The 23,039-nt window shown below is 35.6% G+C and overlaps 1 protein-coding gene across 2 annotated transcripts; it reads right to left on the bottom strand.

Moving 5' to 3' along the window:
• Nucleotides 1-2,263: 2,263 nt before the first annotated feature.
• Nucleotides 2,264-14,889, bottom strand: FUT8_3 (Alpha-(1,6)-fucosyltransferase). Of its 2 annotated transcripts, XM_051208784.1 has the most exons (9): nt 14,019-14,889; nt 13,771-13,980; nt 13,417-13,508; nt 12,655-12,689; nt 10,450-10,769; nt 8,845-9,076; nt 6,888-8,467; nt 3,875-4,153; nt 2,264-2,845 (listed from the first exon to the last, which is right to left on the bottom strand). In XM_051208784.1, the coding sequence occupies exons 3-7, from the start codon at nt 13,422-13,424 to the stop codon at nt 8,139-8,141; spliced, it is 924 nt and encodes a 307-aa protein (XP_051068615.1). In that variant the 5' UTR covers nt 13,425-13,508; nt 13,771-13,980; nt 14,019-14,889; the 3' UTR covers nt 2,264-2,845; nt 3,875-4,153; nt 6,888-8,138. The 2 variants fall into 2 exon arrangements, with proteins under 2 accessions (XP_051068615.1, XP_051068614.1); XM_051208783.1 differs by lacking the exon at nt 13,417-13,508.
• Between the last annotated feature and the right edge of the window lie 8,150 nt (nt 14,890-23,039).

A 23,039-nucleotide genomic window follows, 5' to 3' on the forward strand; every position in this document is an offset into this window, starting at 1 on the left:
AGTTATGCAGATCATGGTAGTTGGAAAATACACAATTGTCACAAAGAAGTATGCTAAATAAGTTAATTACTAGAAACACTACTATTTTAAACAGTAATGATGAGAGTTGTATCAGATAGAAGTTTGAAGCAGTTAAACGTTTATTACGTGAAAATTAACGACAATTTTAAACGAATCGCGGTATATAGAGATATTATTGCACATGATTTTAGTCGATCAGGAGCGCGACATACTACTGATCACGGAAGCATGATCACATTCTTTTTGAAACTGACGTCACGTTCACCGTTTGATAACTTGAAGTTATCATCAAGAAAAACTCGTTAACGCTTTTACGGAAACATTAAGTTCTGTTATCTGTCCATCAGAAAGCAGAAATCAATAACGGATAAGTATTGAGATGAGATATGCGCAGACAATTAGGAAGCTTAACTCATAATGATCAGTCACGTTATCTAACTTATACATTTTAAATGGTGATAACAGACTAATCTGATGCTCATGTTTATTCCAAAGCTGTTCAAAATGAATTTATAGAGACTATATAAAGGACAGAGATCTAGGAAGATAGTTGTATGGGGATGAGTGTCAATCATCAAACAATGGGAGGAGCCAGTTGAACCACTATACTGTGTATCTATCAATCATATCAGCTCCGATGAACTACTTTATATTAAACGCACAAAATGACGTCGTATTAAACCAGTTCAGCTATTAATAGCAAAATATATATTAGCTTTCGAACACATTGCTGAGTCTGCTCATATACCCATGCATGAGATATAAATAGATCAGTTCGAATAAATTGAGCATTGAGTTGATTGTTTACTCTCTGAAGAAGTGACTTACACTAAGTCACAAAACGTCAGAAAATATAATTTTTACTCATTAAGATATTACACATATATTATTTATTTATGAACAGATCAGTTCAATACAAGTGTCTATTGGAATTTTGTGCACAATATATCATCCAATAACTTAATATGTAGTAGCATTGGGTCCTAATACGAGAAAATGTGGGAAATAGACATTCAACGTTTAACACGGAGAAAAACCCAACGATGAAGGAGGCGGGAATAATAAATTGAATCAATTCGAGTTGATCGAATGACATGACTCGACCTTGCAGACGTGGTCCTTGCTGAATGTTATCTTATATCTTTTATTCATATTGAATATATTGTTCTATATCTGGTCTAAGCTTGTTCTACATCATGCATTGGTAATTGTTACGATTCAGTGAGTTGGTGTAGACGATGATGTGATTTCCACGTAAGATCTTATAGATTAGGCAGTCATATCATGACAAAAATACAATTTTATGATTAGGTCTATTATTAGAGCAGTACTAATATCATAGTAGACCATAGTTCTACAAATCTTCAATCAAGATACGTTTCGGATTCTCATCTATGAGTTTTGAATTATGCATTATTATCACTAATGTGTCTGGTATTCACGGCAAACAATAAGGTTTATTTCATTTCAGCTATTCATCTAAGTAGATATTTAAGTCACTTAAACTAATCAAGTCACCCGGGAAAATTAACTTCGTACAGTTTCAACAGATTTATCTTTGTCAGTGATTATATGTTGAGCAATGAAAGTAATCCAGTCGAGCTGTTGTTTCTTTAACACGTGTGGTCGATGTAGTAATTGAACTTACAGCATCTGAGAGTAGTCGGTAGTCTGTCAAATCTTACGTGACCACTCTACTTCAGTCAGAATATATTATATGAATGTTTCGTGTAGTATTTTTGTGTGATGTGGAATGTCAATAATCAACTGGACACAATAATCAAGATCATTTAGGATGAGAGATATCCGAAGTTTATCACGACAATTAGTCAATTCGTCACTTTCTATACATTCATTTGTCAGCCGTCTCTTGTTTACAAATATGCAGACAAATGTCTTAGTTCAATTTCACTCACACTGCACCACACTAATGACTGATTTGCGACTCGATGATACCTTCAGAAAATAGATTCATCGTACAATCGGGAGTGTCTTTTAGCATCACATGAAAGATGTAGCACCTTTCTAAGGTCAACCAAAGTCGTTGTAATCACATTCTCTTAACGCTCGTAACAATCACTTTCGATTTTCGTGCATTTCTTCAACATTCGCTCATTTCCAGGCATAACTCACTAATGTGTTTCGACTCTTCAATTGAATTAAAATACATGTAAGAACTGTGAACCTGTTCCAACTTTTTTCCTTCGCATAAACAATCACAACTTTAGAACGAATATTTTCGTCTTGTCAATAACCGACTTTAATTTGTCAGTGTTGTTTCATGAGTCACGTCTATTCGGTAGTACCGTACAATTTCAGTAAAGAATTAACTAAAACATACATTAGTGAAAGTCAACAGATTTATAAGAATGTGAATATAAGTTATTAGCTGTGTATAAAATATTGAGCAGGATAATGTTAGTTATCAAAACCTAAGTTGGAAAAAAAAGATGGCGGTTTAAAACTGAATCTACAGTGAAACAATCTCACTTCGTCAGTTGAATCCAGTCATGTTTATTATTGGTCTCAACTTGTAAGCAGGTGCAATGAATAAGTCGTTTTTCATACCCTTTTGGTTTTTATTATGTATATCTTCACTTGATTGCACTAGTTTTACTAACAATGAACCATTCCAGTAAGTTTTGACAATTTCCACTACATCACCATACTTCAAATTTACCTTCATATCTGGAATGATCACATTGAATTTCAGTCTGCCGTAATCTTCTTCATGGTATGACTTATCGATTGAATGAAATAATTGTGTTGCATCACCCAAATCCATATGACGTGTTTGCATTAACTCATAGGCTAAACGACAGACCTAAGAAAAGTAACAATAACATTATGTATGAAATATGAGGATATTCACTGAGATTATCTGAATATTTCATCGAATTTTGTGGATGAATTGCAACCACTGTGTTTTTATGGATTAAGATTTTGAATAAAATTTTATGAAATTGTAGACTCTAAAATAAATACATTCAGTTTGAGGTGGTGAAGATTGTTGAGTTTCATTAAAATCATGAACGGATTTAAGTTAGACAGACATTAAAACCTGGCAGCACTGGACAGCTGTATCGTGCTAGTGTGGGAATCATTGGCAGTGAGCATCCAAGATTCTGCACGTGGGATTCGAACCCAGGGCCATCGATGCTCGCTAGTGACTTACTTCCAGAAGTAACATATTCAAAACAGTTTTCCATGACTTGTGAAGCACATTCAAACAGAAATCTCCATATATATATATATATATATATATATATATATATATATATCAACTGCTACGCATCGCTTATCGAATAAACTTTTCATAAATGGCGATGTAGTTATTTCATTCTCTGTCGGGAACAACAATCACAGGCAGGAATTGATACAGGAATGCTCAAAACATTATTCGCTCTCTTCTTTTTATAGCCCGAAGCCGCCAATCAGAAGCAGTGAATTATCGATCGGACCAAGGATGCGTTAAACACGTGCGAGCAGCCTATAGTCCTGATCGGTCCTGCTTTCCGCCTAGCCCAGCCAGTTAAGTTCAGAACACCAGTCTCAGCCTCTGCAATATGAATCCTTATAGTTCAAACATACTAAGTTTATATTTTAATCAAACAGACCACAAAGTTTCATAAAATAGAAAATAACATTTGTACAAAATTTGGCCAAATGTGGCTGTGAATGTGTGAGGCAGTGACTAATAACAACTTCACTTCTGTAAAAATTAATGTGAATTCTGTATTCAAACTTGTTTGTTTACTTCAAATCCCAGTCAAAACAGGCAACGTGTAATATTGTCGTCAATACAAGTCAACATATATATATATATATATATATATATATATATATTACTTACATTCGATGAAAATGTACACACAAGGAAATCCGTCATTGAAAGTGCAATGATGTCAATGATTGCATTATTCATTGAATTAACTGACATCCGCATATTCAAATTAGCTGAATGCGATCTACCTCGACTACCATAGACGGTGTAGTTTGGATAACTGTAGGGTAGTTGAGTAAAAATATTCGGATCATCTGTCGACAAGTAAACACTTCGCTTAGCCTGAACAGAGTTATTTCTTCTAATGATTCTTTCAGAAACTGATCCAAATCTCTCTTCATTCATGTCCTAACAGTTTCAAAAATGACAAATTAGATTCATTTCGTATAATAGTAATAATGATGATGAAGTAGTCAGTCTGAATACGAAGTGATACAACTAGATATAATATAACATTGGAAACATTTCCTATTCTCATAACACACAATTCCCACTCATTCAAACCGAACTTTTAAAATCAAAAATAGAGTGAGTTCTTCTTAGTTCATAGTTTGCATTATGGTCTAGACTCAATTAGACAGCAGTGGAAAACTAGGGTGAATAGAACAACTATCTCGTTTTATTAAAGGACTATATCAATGACTCCCTTATGGAATAAACTCAGTAAATTTCAGCACCACAAATAAAGTCGAATCTTTAGACAAGTGAGTCAAGATCGATTCCTGAACCAAACATGCCCACTGCTCATACACTTTTAATGACCATCAACCTGAGATTGAACTGTAATGTAAACAAGAAAACTTCACAGCCTCAAATCTACAATAACAAGTGAATATTTCACAGCATTTTGCTTTACATGTTAACTAACAAATTGTTCTCAAATAATCTTTAATTAATATTTAGCACTAAGTCACTACTGTTTCTTATTGAACTGATATCATAACGTTGAGTCATTGTATGTTAATATTCCGAAAAGCTTTCAGGATAATGCCAGTGCATCCCGATGAAACTTTCCATGTTTCTTTCACACTACAATAAATGAACATAAGTGTCAGAATTACATTTCTCAATGAGTCAGATTAACTGAATGTAGCAGTTTTGATATTTGTAAAACCTCATTATCAAAACATGCAGACAACTAACCAGTTGGCATTATCATGCTCATCTTGCTTAGAATACCGATTGATTTTAATGTAGTGCAACTTTGTACTGATTAGCTGGGGAGATTAACACAGCATAATACATTCGTCTACGGTAAACCCACTGGGATTTCCAGTAGATTAGTTAGCAATTTTCAGAGGTACACATATTCAAATGGAATGATTAACTGAAGGTTTTGATACTAGTAGGTTAAATCATCGACAAAGTGCATTTGATCTGATTGATTTGCTAAAGCAATATCTTATTACATCTTCATTATAACGTTTTAAAATGACGGAAATCATATGACATGAAGACTGACTTCTAACAGTAGTTACATATTTGGCTAGCAGTAGAATCCAGGATGCGTGTTTCGTCCTATTTGGGACTAGTCAGCCGGATGTACCTGCAAGCTTGTGACCTAAAATAATATCGATGCAGTCCGCACACGATGCACATGTGACAACAAGAGACTAATCATTTGCAGTCCTAGATAACAATGGGGAGATTCAAGTGAACAACACAATGAACGATTCCGCAGTTTAATCCATCATATGAATTCTGTATGATGTTGACTACCTTAACAAAAACGTCGTAACGTCGAAGAAGCCTCCATAGTGTTGTCTTGTCCACTATATCAAATGCTTCCGCGTATTCAATGAAGTTGATGTGGGGTGATGAATTCCATTCAATTGATTGTTCCACAATCATCCGTAGTGTTGCGATTTGGTTGATTCACGGTAGATCCTTATAGAATCCAGCCTGTTGATCTCAAAGTTGAGCGTATACGGAATCCTTCATTCTGTTTACCGACACCCTATTGAAGACGTCTCTTGATATTGGGAGAAGAATGATGCCTCTGTAATTATCACACTTGCTGAGGTCTCCTTTCTTTGGTATTCAGATAGCTTTTTTGTTGCATCATATCCCTCACTTGCACCGTTCTCCGTCATCATTGCTAGATCTTCCACATATTTACGTTTATGTGGGAATATGGTGGCAACTATGATAAGTTTGTTGAAGGTATATAGGTTGGCAAATCTCTCACCAATTTTGTTCCCTTCTCCTATTCCATGTCGTCTCATAACGTCCTCATATCCGGTGTTATTCATTACAACCTTGGCATTTAGGTCTTCCACCAAAATGGTCAAGTCCGTTTTTGGGCATTTCTCAACGATTGACTGTAGCCTATTGTAGAAATGATCTTTAAGGTATTCATTGTAGTCGTTCGTAGGCCCATAGCAATGGATGGCATTCATTATAATGCACTCTTCCTGCGTTCTGAAGGAAGCTTTGATGATCCTAGGTCCATGAGATTCATTATTGTTTCTAACTGCCCAAAATCACTAAATTTCGTACATGAAACGCTACATTACATTACAATTGATGTTCTTGTGGTTTACAAAGTCGTCCATAGAATACCATCACACATGTTCTGTGCCTCAAAAGTCTATTCGTTTCATATCATGAAAAGTATGGCCATGCATATCAGTAAGTTCATTATTTATACACATAAATTGTACTCAATTACTTTGACTTTCTACTTGAAAAATGCATGTAATTTTAATCCTCCCAGTTGTACTCAATTTCAATTTTATCATTCACTTCTTACCTAATCTGTTTAAGTCATTGAGCCATCTAATTATACGTGCATCCATTTTACGAATTATATATTCTTATCATTAGGGAAAACACTGAGATCTATAGTTAAGCTGATCAACTATCATTTACCTACTATTATACTACATACTAATGAAGAACTAGAACTCAAAAATCTCACTTGAACAGAATACATCTTAATTCAATTTACATTTGATCAAGTACAACACATCATAATGGATAACACATTCATTGTGATTAATCATGAATTGAAATATGATCAATTACTTAACGAAGTTTCATTTATTGATTAAATACAACTGAGATCATTTTATTGACTTACATGTCTCTTTGACATTGTCAAGAGATGAACACTTTGTAAATCAAAGAAATTATTCACGTGTTCCATGTACTCGGATAAGTTATGAAACTGAGCCTCCAAAATTAACTATAAAAAAGAGTACAAGTGCAAGATGTGATCATTAGAACATTCAATTTCGAAAATATTAAACTATAGTTGTCAATGACAAGATGCTCCAAACTCAATCCCCTTTATATTTTCATAAACTTTATTCTTCATGAAGTATTTACACCAAAACCTTTAAACTTGATATTCCTACTCAATTTCTATAGTAAAGTCAGCTGGCAAACTGACTCTTGATAACTATTCTCTCATATGAACTTCAAATCTATTTGACAAAGATCATTGAAAACGTTGGAGATTCAACCAACACCAGAAACTTCAAACTGAGTATGCAGAAAAACAAACCACACTAGTCGAATACTCACTTATAGCAGCGACAACGTATTGACGCAAAAATATGATATTTACAAAAACTACTCAAAACGGTAAAGATTTTAAAGCATCACAGGGAAAAGAAACTGGATGCATTTCGGAAAAATGGTTTGATACAAAATATCAACAAGGTATGTCTGTTAAAGGTTACGTCAAATAAAAAAAAAGAGAATTCAGCGAAGAAAATTTTCTTTTCGACGAAATCATTTACTTGAGCTGTACATTCGTATATATAGTTATGGGTTATTTTAATAACGTCAAATACAAAATCAGTACTAAACATCAGCAAAGGGGGGAATTCTACTCTATCCGAAGAACATCAGCAAGATCACGAACAGGTTTGTACGACTATAAGTAAGTACAGCCTATAAGCCGGTACAATATTTATTATAAAAACCCACAGGTATAATGACAAATAAAAGAAAGGGAAACATAAAATACAAGAGAAACTGTGACAAATACGACACCGTGGAAAGCGGTCACACTTTCAGTCCATTCCTGTATGGGCGTTGGTTAACCGTTATTCGCCTTGACGTAGATGTGCTTATATAAATGCTTGTGGATAATTTTTAGCGTAAATCAAATTGGGGAAATGTCCGAACTTCGACAGAAGAAGCACAAAAATCTCAGGGAAATTTAAAAAGCCTGAAACTTTGTTCAATCAGCAGGTATATCGAAGTCAACCAAATCTACCAACCAGTATTCTGTTGAGCAGGATGATAATGATTTCTGAATGACCATCCCAGTTTTCAAAAGTAGTTTAATCCAAAGACAAAACTGGAAACGTGTCTTTCATTCTCAACATTCACTGTTTAGATTCTGAACAACTAAGTGCATCATACTATATTCTGACAACGTATATGAACAAACGTCAACCTTATCGGTACGCCTGATATGCACGCCAACAACAGGATTACCACTCGTTTTAAAGCTCTTCAAAGTTACATTGATCAATTGTGCAAGTTGTGGCTTTGGACGCAAAATGTAGGCTGCTAGTTGACCAGCAAACCAAACAAAGGGTGCCTCATGTAAACGCAATAATTCTTCATTCATATCTATCGGGAGAGCATGTGGCAACCATTTAGGATCGGTGAAAGCCTTTCGAACCAGAGGACATTCGATGTTATCTGAAGTAAAAAAGGGAATGAAAATATTTATTAAGCTTGATAAGTTTAAGGTCGTAGATCAACTGCCTACCAATCAAACATTATAGCTGATTTTTAGGGCAGAAGCTTACTCAGTCGTAAAAAGCGATTGAATATGATTTTATCCATATTAGGAGGAGCAATGGAACATGAAATATTACCAATAATAAGGTTTGTTTACCCGCTCTTTCACGTAGATAGTAAACAGCGTTATGTTATTTGATGGGTTCTAGTCAGTGATTTATTGTATCGTGTTGTTTTGTCGAAAAGTAAATAAAAATATTCAAGTAAACAGTTCAAGATAATCACTGAGGTCTGACATTTACAACAAACTAATGATAAATACATCGTTTACACACCTGATCTATTATCTGAGTCCAAATAACTGCATTTGTCAGAAAGTGGTAACATGCTCTGATGAAGCCATTCTCGAAATGGGTCTCCAGAATGATGTTTCTTTAATACAAAAACACGCTCATTTTCAAGAGCCAATTGTAAGCAGTACATGAGTTGATGAATGCGACAACCCAATCCACACAAATTAGTGAAGTCTAATGTTACATATTTGGCCTTTTTACAATCTGACGGATTCTATATGTATATGATCAAAAGGTAAAATCCAAATTTTTGATTTATTAATAAGAATCAAACACATTGTAAAATTGATTAACAACAATTTCATAGATACAAATATTAAAATGATCTAAAGGTACTCAATCGGTCAACAACAATGTCAAACTTCGTATGTATACACATCAGTTCAAGTTGTCATACCGCATTAGAACAGTGATTCAACTGTCAATTCAAATCGCATGGTGGTAGAGATAGCAAGAGTATAAGTAGTTATCGGAAACATTAGGGTTTGAAAATGTTATTCAAGGAGTATAATCTAGTGAAATAAATTTGGAGAGAAAAAAGAGACAAGGAGAAATGAGGAGATTGAAATTTGGAAAAATACAAAGAGTGGATGCTCCTCCGCACACCATAAAAAACGATTTTGAGCCATATCATTCAAGGTCTCTAACGTCCGATTGCTATCGTCTCGCGGATCTGACCAGGTAGTTAACACCTACCAACATGATTCAGTGCACTTGTCAGTGACTTCATGGATTTGTGACAGGATTTGGTCTGGTCACCTCCAGATTTCTTCCAACCTACTCCTACACCATAAGACATCGCTCATCCGGCCAGTTAGTGGTTGGGCATACGTAACACGTGTCCCGTCCGTCTCAACTAGTGAAGTTTCACTACTTTATCAACTGGTTTGACATCCTTATCTAGTGCTCGTCTCTTTAAAACTGTATTACTTACTCACTATAATGATCTGAAGGATGGTGATGATTGTCAATAATTTGATTCAGATACAAAACATTCTGAACCTGTGTTTGTAAGTTCCCTTGATCTAATCTGATAACCTTTTGAATATGAGTTGAAACCTGCGAACTGTGCTGGTGATGATGTAATCAACTGCTTGATATCATACCTTACTGATACAAAATATCCAACGAAATCGGAAAATTTAAAGTATTTGTGTTTTAGTTTGTAATCGACAGATTGTCGTATGGGTGACAGTGTAGTGAACGAGAACACAAATGGGAATCAATCAATCAAATTTGGGAACCATACAGCAGATTCGTCATTTACAAAATTTCAATCAATCGTCTCAAAATTAATTGTTTCTTTGCTTTCACACCAATCACTTTCTATTCTCGCCCTATTTTTTCATATCTCCTCAGCCTTCTTCCACCAGGCATTTCACTTTCGACCCATGATACATACTACTTGTTTCTGTCAGCACCAGTAGCACACAACACAACAGTTCACAATGGTTGCTGTTGGTTCACACACCAGCATAGATAGACAGATAGATATGAAACCCTTCATATATATTTTCCTCCTTACTTCTTTTACAAGTTTAAGAACTTGACTTATTCCAAAGTGATAAAGAAGTAATAAATTCTAACCTGTTGTTTTTGAATCTTCTCCTGTAATCGCTGTGAAAGCTTATTTAAGCCATTCTTTCTGATTTGTGAAAATTCATCTAATTCACCTAGTTTGTTAAGTATAATTTGAAAGTGTGTAATAGTTTCCTCCATATTCTGTCGATAACGAACTAACGATGCTTGTATTGATGAAACTGTTTCAGTGTCCAATTCCTTTTGATTAACTTTTTTTAATTGGTTAAAAATGTTGCGTAAATTGTTCAAAGTGTATCGTGCTTCATGAACGTAATTCAAAGCACGACGTCTAAGTGTCTCATGAGAAATACCGATCCGATCTACATCTAGAATAAAAACATTAAAGTTAAATATTTCACCTTATTATCATTATTATTACACACAATACAAACTCAACATTTCGGTGAGACTATAATTTATGGACGAATCAATCGGGTATGAGACAATAGGTCTCGGATAACCCTCATTTGGTACCAGTTATTAGGCGGACATTCAATGTCACTCTAGTATCGTTCAAAGATCGTCCACAAATTATAATCTCACCACCATTTCTATTCTATAGTTCATTTATAACAATTTATATTCATTCATTTGCAAATGGCTAGTTTGTAACTTATAGCATATAAATCAAACGACAAATAACTGACATGCCATATAAGTGTTCAAGGATGTGAGAAATAATGTCAACGTTGTTTACGTAGTTAGCATGTAAAGCCCCGAATCGTACACAATAGAAATTTATAATTAATATCAGCGTTTGCCGAATTAAGTTAGTTTCCAGTTAAACGTTTTATATAAAACCACTTGCACTTTTACTTTAGTGTAAATACTGATGATATGCGAATGGAGAAAAGAGATTGACTGGTCTCGCTAACTTTCTAACATGAAGTCTATGGAAGGATGGCATGTGTTGATGGAGTGTAAAATATCTTCTAATTCAAATTATTGTCAAAAATGACAAATGCATCGTCTATTTATCTTACGTATATAAGAAATCAATTAATCATCAAATCAAGATGTAGCAGAAACATTATACTACTAGATTGTATACATTATTTATACCACTTTGACCTTTATTAACCTTCCATTATTGTAACAAAAACATTTTAATCGTCATACTACATTCACGTTATAATTCGTTACTAACTTATTAAGACCACTGTTAATATTCCTATTACGTAATCCAGTGTTATAATTTTTCTATTACATCATCGCGGTTATTGCTTGTTCACATTTCCTCACAGAACTAGTACTTTCATATGTATACAACTGTAAAGTTTGATAAGTAATTCGTTGAAAAGAGATCACTTTGATGAACCTCATGTTTTTAATGTTTAAATCAGAACTATCTGTCAAATACTGATGAGATGTATTGACAGTAAGGACGACTTAATGTACTTACTGACAATATTCAGTATTGTTGGAGATATTAGATCCTCAAAACTCATTTGATAAATGCTTTTTTTTGGTAACTCTATTTTTTTTTAGAAATTTTAATCTTTTGTTTTCGTACCAAAAGTACCCATTTTCATCTTCATGTCGTATTTCCCACTTCGGAGCACTTTAAATGTCATAGGTTTATTGTCTCTTTTTATATGCTATTTTGTACCGTTTCCCAAGGACATTTTTATCCTGTATATATATGCTTAAATTGTGTGCTTGTTGTTGTTCGTGCTTCTGACTACTTGTGGAATACATTACCCTTCTTTGAACCTTGACTGATATCCACCTTTGAGTTCCCCTGTGTCTAGTACAGGTCCTAAGTCCGGATAAAGGAGGTAGATTGGGCATGGGTATGGCAAAATGCAATAGCTCCTATGTAAGATAAATAAATTTTATATTTTATTAGACAATACATAACCCAGATTACAAATAATCGAATCTCTTCATCAGTTCACTATCGACTTCTCAAACATTTAAACTACACACTATAAATCATTCGAAAAGTTACTTCTGTTTCAAATTCCAGTGATTTACTTTAATGCACTGCTATAATATCTAGAAGGCGATTATTCACAAGAGATCTATAAAGAGATCATTTCACTTATATACGTATGCAAATATATTTCGCATTATTATAAGAAGAGTAAGAGGAACTTTTAAAGATATGAAATGATGAAAGTTCAATATTTTGTTGAACCCAGTACTGAATAAAGCCACTATCATTGTTCTTATTACGTTTATTATTGAACAATAAATAATAAAACCTACTTTTTATTTGATCCTCCTTGATTAAGACACTTTCACTGAAATAGAAAAGTTAAAAGTTCCTTATTATTATCTAATAAAAGCTAAATTTTGTATGATTGTTGTTATGGTGATGTTAGTTGTTCTGTTGATGTAGGGTTTCCTGAACTACATCATTCAATGGAATAATACAGATAACTAATAATACATAAATAAGAAATTTTAATAAATTCCATGACAACGAAATATGAAATTGTACTCATTCTTAATGTCTATTCATACCATGAATTCATTGTTCAATACTTTGTTCTCGTTATCAACCAAGCTATAGTTTCCTTCTTTAAACAATAAAACAGTTTTAAATGTAAAATTAGATTCGTTGCATTAGAAGTGATGGTTAATAATTAATATAGATTTATGGATGATCCATTGTCATGGCAATATGGAATATATGTATGTACAACATGTGACAGTTTAGGCATCAACACTCTGACACATCCACAGAAAGCTCAAAAACATTCCCAGTAAAGATACTTTTACTGGATATCCCGAAAAGAATAGTTAATTAAACTAACAGGTACCATGATAATACATTAATCACACAAGCTTGGATGATTAACTACTAAATATCAAATGATGGATTATAAAGTAAAGGTGTAAGAAAATACCTAGTTGGTTAATCCACCTAAAAACAAACTACATACTGGAAGACTAAATATCTAAAAGTGAACTTATGTTAGGCAACAATTGTATCCATTTGATAACGGAGACCACTTCTTCACTCACTCCATCATGAATACGTTTTCAGTACCAATGAAAAGAAAACACACTAGGCAAATCTTCAAACTGCATCACGAGGCAAGCCTTCACTTGGAATTCTGAAGAAAAGCGGAAAAGAGGAAGGTCAAACAACACATTACGTCGGGAAATAGAAGCGGATATGAAAAAGATAAATAACAACTGGAAGGAGCTGGAAAGAGTTGCCCAGGACAGGGTTGGATGGAGAATGCTGGTGAGCGACCTCTGCTCCTTCACGAAGAGTAACAGGCGTAAGTAAGTAAGTAACCACTGAAAAAGCTAATTGTTCTTAAAATATTCAGAGTTGTGTATAATAATAAAAAAAGTGATATTTTCATATACCTGAGGTCAAATAATCTAGAATGAGAAATCTCATCTGTGATCCAATCCACTCCTTCACTTGTAACTGATACGTTATCGACCAGACCTTCACGGCATAATTCCGTTTTCGAGAATGTCTTCTTTCTGAAGTAAACTGTTATACAAAACATCAAAACTGGCAATAGAGATAACCATACAACAACGAGGAATTTGAATTCATATCTCGAAAATCTGGATGAATGAATGAACAAACTATTAACATATTTTACCTCATGATCTTGTATTTTGGCCTTCACAAAGTCCTGTGCTTTTCTTCTTTAATAGTCAAAGAGGAAATTGAAACTCAACCTGAAATAAGTAAACAAGAAGAGAAAACTATGCTATAGACTCATAACTTGTATTTTTTCGTTAAGATTTACTCTTCAGAGAAGTAGTTAAATGAGTCATTCGCAGTCAAAATAGTGGCATTGTAGATAGAAGTGCTTGTATTTCAACACTTTTTCAACGCACAACAACTCATAACGTTTTCAGTATCAGCCAGTTGCAGATACATAGCGTAGGACGTAGTACATTGGTTTAAGTTCCCATTCTCCATTAAAACAGAAAGATAAAATCGTCAGAGCAAATCCCAGAATAATAGAGGCAGTAACAGTACTCGTGGTAATAGAAAAGACTAGGCATCAAAAATATGATTGGAAAAATACAAACTAGTGAAACACATTTTTTGGAGGAATTCAGACAGTTAGGACCTTTTAGGAGAAAAAGGTGAATACACATGCGCCATAGCAAAGGATTTTGATCCATGTCATCTAAAGTCTTTAACCCTTAATATAGATAATTGATTGTCCGGACTTCAACTAGGTAATCTACACTTGTTAACATGGATCAGTTCAATGATCAGTCACTGCATGCACTGGTTACGTGTTTTAGTTTGGCCACCTTGGTTTTCTTCTAACCTACTCCTAAACCACCAATCATCAGTCGTATCAGACTTGCAAATCGCTTGAGGTTGCCGACCCCACACGCGGACCTCCTATTTAGCCGTGCTTGAGACCGGCAGTAGCGCTAGAAGAGCTACAGGCGGAGTTTTATATTCACCTACCTGCATTTAAATTGTAATTGAAACATAATCGATATACCTTATCTTTAAAGACTAATTGATAATTGAATAATGGAGGCATCTATATCTCATGTAATGACCTCAATACAACTGTTATGTCCATCATACCTTTAATAAATTGGTCACCTTAGGATATATCTTCCAAAATAGAACATCTACTCGTTAGTTACCTTCGTTTTTATGTTTGATTTCTCAGCAAAACGATTTTATTTGTAACCACTCAAACAGATCCATATAGATTCAAATACGTCCTAGTGATTTCAGTTAAAAAAAGTTTTTGCTACTTGTGTCATAAAATAACAGATTCAAATGTTTTGCGTATTACTAGTAATATATTCTTGCATAAAGTTATTGCTAAATTAGGTATACCATTGAGAATGTGATTTATAATTAGTGGGAGCATGGCTAATAATCCGCATCTATAGTATAATTACAAACCATCGCCAGCATTAGGCAAGTTGTTACAAAGCTAATTTCAACGTATAGAATTTTTAGTAGACTGCATTGACTAATGTTTCATGTTTGTGCATGTGTTACTAGACTGCTAAATGACTTAGCAAGTTGTTACTTAGATTTGTAGAGGCTCATGAAAACATCAACATTATCGAATAAGAGATAGTAGTAACCATGAGAATAAATTTTAGTGGGCGATTGGATTAACATATAAAGTCAATAGAGTAATTAATGATCTGCAACATTATAAATAGCGTTAACTTGGACAAAAGACGTAGTAAAATTAAGCGCATTCACGTACTTATATTATGAGATGAAACCAAGAAGAGTACTTCATATAACATCACAATAGTTATCTTATCGTCGTAGATAAGTATGAGGTGAAATAAAATGAAAATGTAAACGAACTCACTTTAAACAAGAAAATGTTTGAGTTGATGAATCATTATAAAAGATATATCATCGCATTAGGTCTAGATATTCTTAATTTAGTCACCTAAATTTTATTATTAACAAATTTGAAAGATCCTAATAGTTGATAAGTGGTTAGAATGAACCCGAACACTTAGATATGCGTAACTGAGTTTGGATTGTGAGTTGGATGTGTTCGGCTTACTGCACTAAAGTCGTTTGTTGATAAAATAGTTTGTAATAGATTTGTAATGAATATAAGTTATTTCTGTTTTCTTGCTGTGTTTGTAAGAAGCTGTGTTGTTAGCGTTTTCTTTTTGAAAATCAGTGTCGACTGTGTTAGGTACGTAATCTGCGTCCAAATCGTAGGTTTCGTCTATTTTGATAGTTAGCGTCTAGTCTTTTTCACGGTGTCGCTAGATAAATTCAGTTTTTTAGTTAGTTACCTCTTTCCTTAACTTTGTCAGAAAAGCACCAAGATAGTTAGCTTCAATATGTACAATAATTGACATAATGTCTAAAACTAGTAAACACGATCATTGATCACACACCTATAATATTCGCGAATCGAAATGTCGACCAAATATCACGTTGCCTTAAATTTGGAGAATAACGCTACTTAGCAGACTTTAGGTAATATGAGCCCATGAGCTAATCGTAAATTGTTTGATGCCCACACGTCATTGCAATAGTTAATATGAATTTGATTTTTAAAAACTTTGAATCGAATTGTCACGAAACAGTGGTAGAATAACAAATGAAAAGTTTCTCTATAACTCTGTATAATGCGTAAACTCTAGACGATGGTTGAACTATTTTCAATGAGATTTTGTTCTGTATTCAATTAACTCTTATAAAATATGTAGGGCAAACAACAAAGATCCGAACTTCCATTTAAACAGTAGCGGATGGCCTAGTATTGAACAAAATTCCGACACAGACTCAGAAATTTCGATTTACTTTTTACCGAATTCTACCAGTCAGGGTTTTATCCCAATGATGTTATCCTGCTGTGCTATCGATGTACGACGTGAACTGGTGTACTCAAGTACGTACCACATTCTATGCGGTGTATGTTTAACTGACTAACTATGATAACCAAAAGTATTCGAATTGACATATCAGCTAAGAACTTCCGAAATATTTATTTGAAGCAGGTAGAACTAGTTGAAAACAAATGAACGTTATGTGTTTGAAATCTTTAATCGGCTGGCAATCAAGTACAAAAGGAATAATTAGTACGTACAAATACCACCATGACTGGCCAACTGTAGCCGATATTGGATCTGTAGTAAATGTTAATGACATGGTAAAGAGCTATGCGTTTCATCCTTATTACAGTGTTAGTTAACTGGCACGATTGTTGCTTTTTATCTTATGGTACGTCGTGGTCTGTCTGATTGGTATATAAACTCACTATGTTTAAAATACACGATTCATATTGCGGAGGCTGAGATTGGTGTTCTAGACTTAACTGATTGGGCTAGGCTGGGAGCAGGACCGATAAGGACTCTAGGCTGCTCGTACTGGTTTCATGCGTCATTGGTCCAGTCGACAAATCGCTGTTCCCTAATTGGCGGTATCACTACGTTATGCATCAACAGGGTACACAGGCCACAACTTATAACAGTTACTGCAATGGTAGTAATAAATAAAAGAACGACTGTGTATAAGGGTATAGTCCAAGAAGTAGGAGTTGGATCGTAGATACAAAAGTTTTAAACATTTTCAACCTCACGGTTTAAGGGTAGACAGAGAGTGTATACACCTAAGTCTTTGTGATCGATTCTGGGCCATGTCACCCAGAGTCTCCAACCATTGGTTACGATAGTCACGCGGACCACAACCAAGTGGTTTGCATCTACCATCATGGCTTAAACTACAAGTTAGTGACCTGAAGCACTGATGCCACGTTTTGGTTTGGGCGTCCCTAACTTTCTTCCGAACATTTCCCACACTAGTCAGCATTGCGCGTCATGGCAGATGGTGTTCAGGCATACGTAACACGTGGTCCAATCATCTCAGTCGATGAAGATTCACAACCTCATCAACATATTTATCGTCCTTCCTTAATGTCCTACGTCTAACCACAAAGTACGTAAATGGCTAATCTAGAAAATCTCACGAAGTACATATAATCTTATATATTGATTATTAAAATGGTCCTATGGTGTACCAAGAATATATCAATTTCCTAAATAATGTAAAAACCACTACACCCAATAATTAATGTATTAATATATTAAATATAATCTATACACACAAGAAAAATATACAGGACATTGCCTGAATCGTCAGGAATCGAAGCGTTTGACTTTATTGTGGTCTAAAAGTTGATAGTAGTTGATAACTCCAATCACAATTGTGTTGTGGTTAGAGATGTATATTCAGACAAAGCATATAATGAGAATATTACTGTGATCTGCAAACGTAGATTGCGAATATATTAGAGTTCTTTTATCATAGCACCAGGTAATTGAGAACAAGAAGTGTGTATGTAAGCAACAGTGTATTTGTGAGTGATAATCAGTATGTCATACTATTGTGGTGGATAGTGTTACGTCGTGTCATGTTCGACCTATACATAGTTTATTTTAGCTTTCGGACAAGCCAATCTATTCATTTTCCCTAAACCACATTTCGACCTTGTCAGCTATTGCCCTGTTTATTCTGACTGTTTTTACATGAGCGTGTGCGCTCATATTCCATCCTACCTACTACATTTCTGTAATTTATTTTCTGTTTGACTATAAATATTGATTAAATCCAGTTGGATTATATGCCTTCTTTAATCTGCTTCGTTCTTCCTTTTAAAGGGAAACATAATTATGTTTCACTTACCTGATTGCCTGTTCAAATCAATGATTGCATAAAATTTACGTATCCAAAAACCCATACTCGTATTTGGTTTATTTAATTCCGTTATTCACCAACTCGGATTAAGTCGATAATCATTTACGTGGATAGGATATACATAATCAGAATCCATTCTCATACTTAGCGGGTAGTTTGGAAATCAACGTTGTCATGTCAACCTAATCAGTTTCAGTTTTGAAAGGTCAGTAGGATTGATGGCCTGTATTAGTTCTGGCAATTATAGTCTTTCTTTGATCAAACATTTTTTGAAAGAGTTGATAAAGTAAGGCTGAACCGCGTGTTGAGGAAATGGATTCCACTCGTTGATGACTCGATGGGAAAGTCAATGGAAAGCTGACAAATAAATTGTTCTGGGTTTGTGAAGCTTTCTGGAATGTCCTCGTAAGTTCTCTGTTTTGGAAAACAACAAAAATGATAGCCTATCAAGTGCAAAATTATCACTAAGCAACTTGAAAACTGTAATCAATTCGCCTTTGGTTCTATGATAGGACAACGGGAATAGGTTAAGCTTGCCCAGTCAAGCATCATACGGGAGCTTCGCTATTCCGGAAATTAGCTTTGTTGCTGTTCACTGAACCTTTTTCAAAAGCTCACTGTCCTTTTTTAAGCAGAGGCTGGCCTCTTGGATGCAATACTCAAGCTTAAGACGTACGAACACTGTATACAAAGTCAGAAACATTTTAACGTCGACATGACGAAAAGCCATGCGTATTGACCATATCGCTCTAAAACCTTTTGCGGCCACTGCACGGCAGTGTGCAGTATTCCTTGGACCTTGGCTACCAAAGACTCCTAGGACATTGTGTGTCTGGACAACGGGTAGATCAGTGTTATTCACCATGTATGTATCTGTACCTTGATGACTGTGTAGCGGTAAATAAATCCTCAAAATAAATAGCACTGTAAGTTTTCGACATTGGATGCTGACCATATGTTTTAGTGGACTCATCTAGCTGAAGGCGCTAGGTCATGCATCCGCACCAGATCCCGTGTGGTAACGCCGTGCTCAACATCTACCGCAATCGCTAGCCAGATTAAATCATAGAATTACGATAAATTGGTCATCGCCAAATATACTTTTCCGATCTCCTCAACTCTGTCTTTTGATTTCTCTGAGCGGGAACGAAATATATTAGAATGTGTTACTGGTAGAAGCGTTGTCAAACACTGAATACCTGTGACATCATCAACTGATTTGCATCACAATACACTTGGAAGTATTTATCGGCAGCTGTCTGAAATATAATGAAAATTTTGAAATCCAGATACCAACTCCGGATCTTCAATAAAGGGAGGTGTTGGGATATTCAATAAGCACAGTTTTCCAGCTAGACAGCCTTGGGTTGGCGCCTAACTAGGAAGTCTCCACTTATCCATATCTATAGAATGACTCCAACCCCGACATTTCTTATCTTATATAACAGCCGGTTGTGCGGAACTTCACCAAAAGCTTTGCTGAAGTCAAAGTAGGCTACGTCTACAGATAACTTTTGGTCATTAAGAGCGCAACAGCTTTCACGAGTCATCAACAATTTAGTTAGACAAGAATAACCTATTCTAAATACATGCTGCTTTTTTGAAATGATCCGGTTTTACTCAAAATACTTAAACAGCTCCTTCCGAATAATTTTAATAGCCACACTAGTTAGGCTAACGGGTCAATAATTCCCAGGTTTATGTTTCGTACCTGTTTTAAAGACAGGGCTTATTTTGGCGTTCTTCCAGTCCTTTGATAAACAACTGGGTTACGGATAGATTGAAGCATTAACTTAAAGTTAGCTAATCTCTTCAGCAACCCAGGATGCAGTTCATCGAACCACGTGGATTTGCCTACGTCAAGCGGATCAAAGACATTGAGTTCTTCAATGGTCACGCTGTCCAGTGGTTGTGTGAGAGGATTTATATGGTCTGACGAAAAGGGTGTTTCTATGGTATATATATTACTAAAGTAGTTTGAGAATACTTAGGCCTTACCAAAGGCATTCTCCACTAATGATCAAGCAATACTGTCTCCTCATAGTGCTGGAATGTTTCCTCTTTCTTTTCTTCGGTTTATATACCAATACAATCGTGTAGGGCATTCAGTAGATTTCTCAACAACATTGTCTTCGCACAATCTTCTAGACTTAGGGAGAGTCGATGCACAGGTATGTCTGACATTAGTGCTCCGGCTGGTATACTGTCGGGTCCTGATGCTTTCTCACTATTCACTTCTCTGATGCACAACCTGATTTCTTCGATCGTTGGTTGAGTGACGTCTATAGAAAGGTGCGTTTGTGTTCTGTTTCGATTGGTTTGGCCTTATTAGTCCTTGACCGGTCTCTCTGGTCTATTATAATTCTCTACCAGTTTCTTCGTCGTGTCATATCGTTGTTTCATATTTCCTTCTGTTGCAGCTTATTCCACTGTCGTTGCTAGCTTCTCCACATATTTCTGCTTGTCAGCTCTTATGCTCCTCTTCCCTAGCCTGTTTACTACTGTGTATTCGACCTATCATTCGACATTCTATGTTTTCGTTCAACTGTTGGTAATAGCTGTCTTTTTGTTCTTCCGTTCTTGAAGCTAGCCCAGGGTTTCCGTAGAGATCCACTCCCTATAATGATGTTTGTTGCGACTCAAAAACTCCTGACTCGTTGAAGTTGGTGCTCGTGGATTTTTTACTCATGCTAATATTGTGGATCTGGTGCTCCGTGATGGGGTCCAGTGAGACTTATGTGGCTTTGTATATGTGTTTGTGTGGGAATATTGTGCCCTCTGTGATCTATTTGGTAAATGCACATAGATTTGCGAATCGCTTGTCATTCCCTTTCCATTATCCCAGTCACTGCAGTTCATGTCGTCCCATGACATCTACATACCCGATTTAGTCGTTTAGATCTCTCATCATGATGGTCAGTTCCTCCCTGGGCACTTCTCTATGATCGATTCCGGCCTCGACTAGAACTGATCTTTACCGTCGTTGTAGTTATCATTGGGGGGTGCATAACATTGGATAACATTCATTATTATTCCCTTCTTTGCTTTGAAGGATGCTTTGATGAACCTGGATACATGAGATTCCCGCCCAGTAAGTCTATTTCGTGTTTCTTTGGACATCGTCAGAGCATCTTTATGAGTGTGTTTAACATCTTCATCTTCGTAATCATAGCTCAACGTTATCCCTCCTGAATCTGTCTTTTTCTGTCCAGATTGGGTGCAATAGACTTCACTGGTTCAGAAGACCATCAAGTTGTCTCCTGATTTTCATAGCTATTTCACTGGTCCACTAGGTTTCCCACATTGTCCGGACGTCCCATGTTCCCATAAAAATTGTTGCTGGTAAGAGTCATCGTTCTCATGATCTACGAATAACCTTGGATTTCGTCATGAGGCGTCATAATTCGTCTGAATCAAGATCGTTCAATTCGGAGTACACAGTTTAAATGGTTTAAATTATTTTTTCTGGTTTGCATCTTTTTAGTAGCGTGGCAGCAGCCTCAGCAGCAGTAGGTCTCAACATACACAAAGGGAAAAGCAGGATTCTCCGATACAACACAGCATGCACCAATCCAATCACAATTGACGGAGAAGATTTGGAAGATGTAAAAACCTTTACATATTTGGGCAGCATCATTGATGAACAGGGTGGATCTGATGCAGATGCAGCACGGATAGGCAAAGCAAGAGCAGCATATTTACAACTGAAGAACATCTGGAGCTCAAAGCAACTGTCAGCCAACACCAAGGTCAGGATTTTCAATACAAATGTCAAGACAGTTCTACTGTATGGGGCAGAAACCTGGAGAACTACAAGAGCCATCATCCAGAAAATACAGGTGTTTATTAACAGTTGTCTACGCAAAATACTTCAGATCCATTGGCCGGACACTATTAGCAACAACGTACTGTGGGAGAGAACAAACCAGATCCCAGTGGAGGAAGAAATCAGGAAGAAGCGCTGGAAGTGGATAGGAGACACATTGAGGAAAGCACCGAACTGCGTCACAAGACAAGCCCTCACATGGAATCCTGAAGGTCAAAGGAAAAGAGGAAGACCAAAGAACACATTACGCCGAGAACTGTAGATAGACATGAGAAAAATGAACAAGAATTGGATGTAACTAGAAAAGAAGGCCCAGGATAGAGTGGGTTGGAGAATGCTGGTCAGCGGCCTATGCTCCATTGGGAGTAACAGGCGTAAGTAAGTAAGTAAGTAATCTTTTTAGTACGGTTGTTTCCTACTGAATAGGCTTGCTCACCACATGCCCAAACCTCCTTCGTTACTACAAATGAGACCGACAGTAGCTCTGTGAGCGCTGCAGCAAGTGTTAAACAAATTAAGATTACATAAACTAAAACTAAATGCTTCAGCTAGATACATTAGGCGTTATCCTGCGCTTTTTGGTAGATGACTTTGAATGTGATAAGTCATAAAGAAAGGCGTCTTTAA

The sequence above is a fragment of the Schistosoma haematobium genome, chromosome 3 (genome assembly GCF_000699445.3).
Source record: "Schistosoma haematobium chromosome 3, whole genome shotgun sequence".
NCBI lineage: Eukaryota > Metazoa > Platyhelminthes > Trematoda > Strigeidida > Schistosomatidae > Schistosoma > Schistosoma haematobium.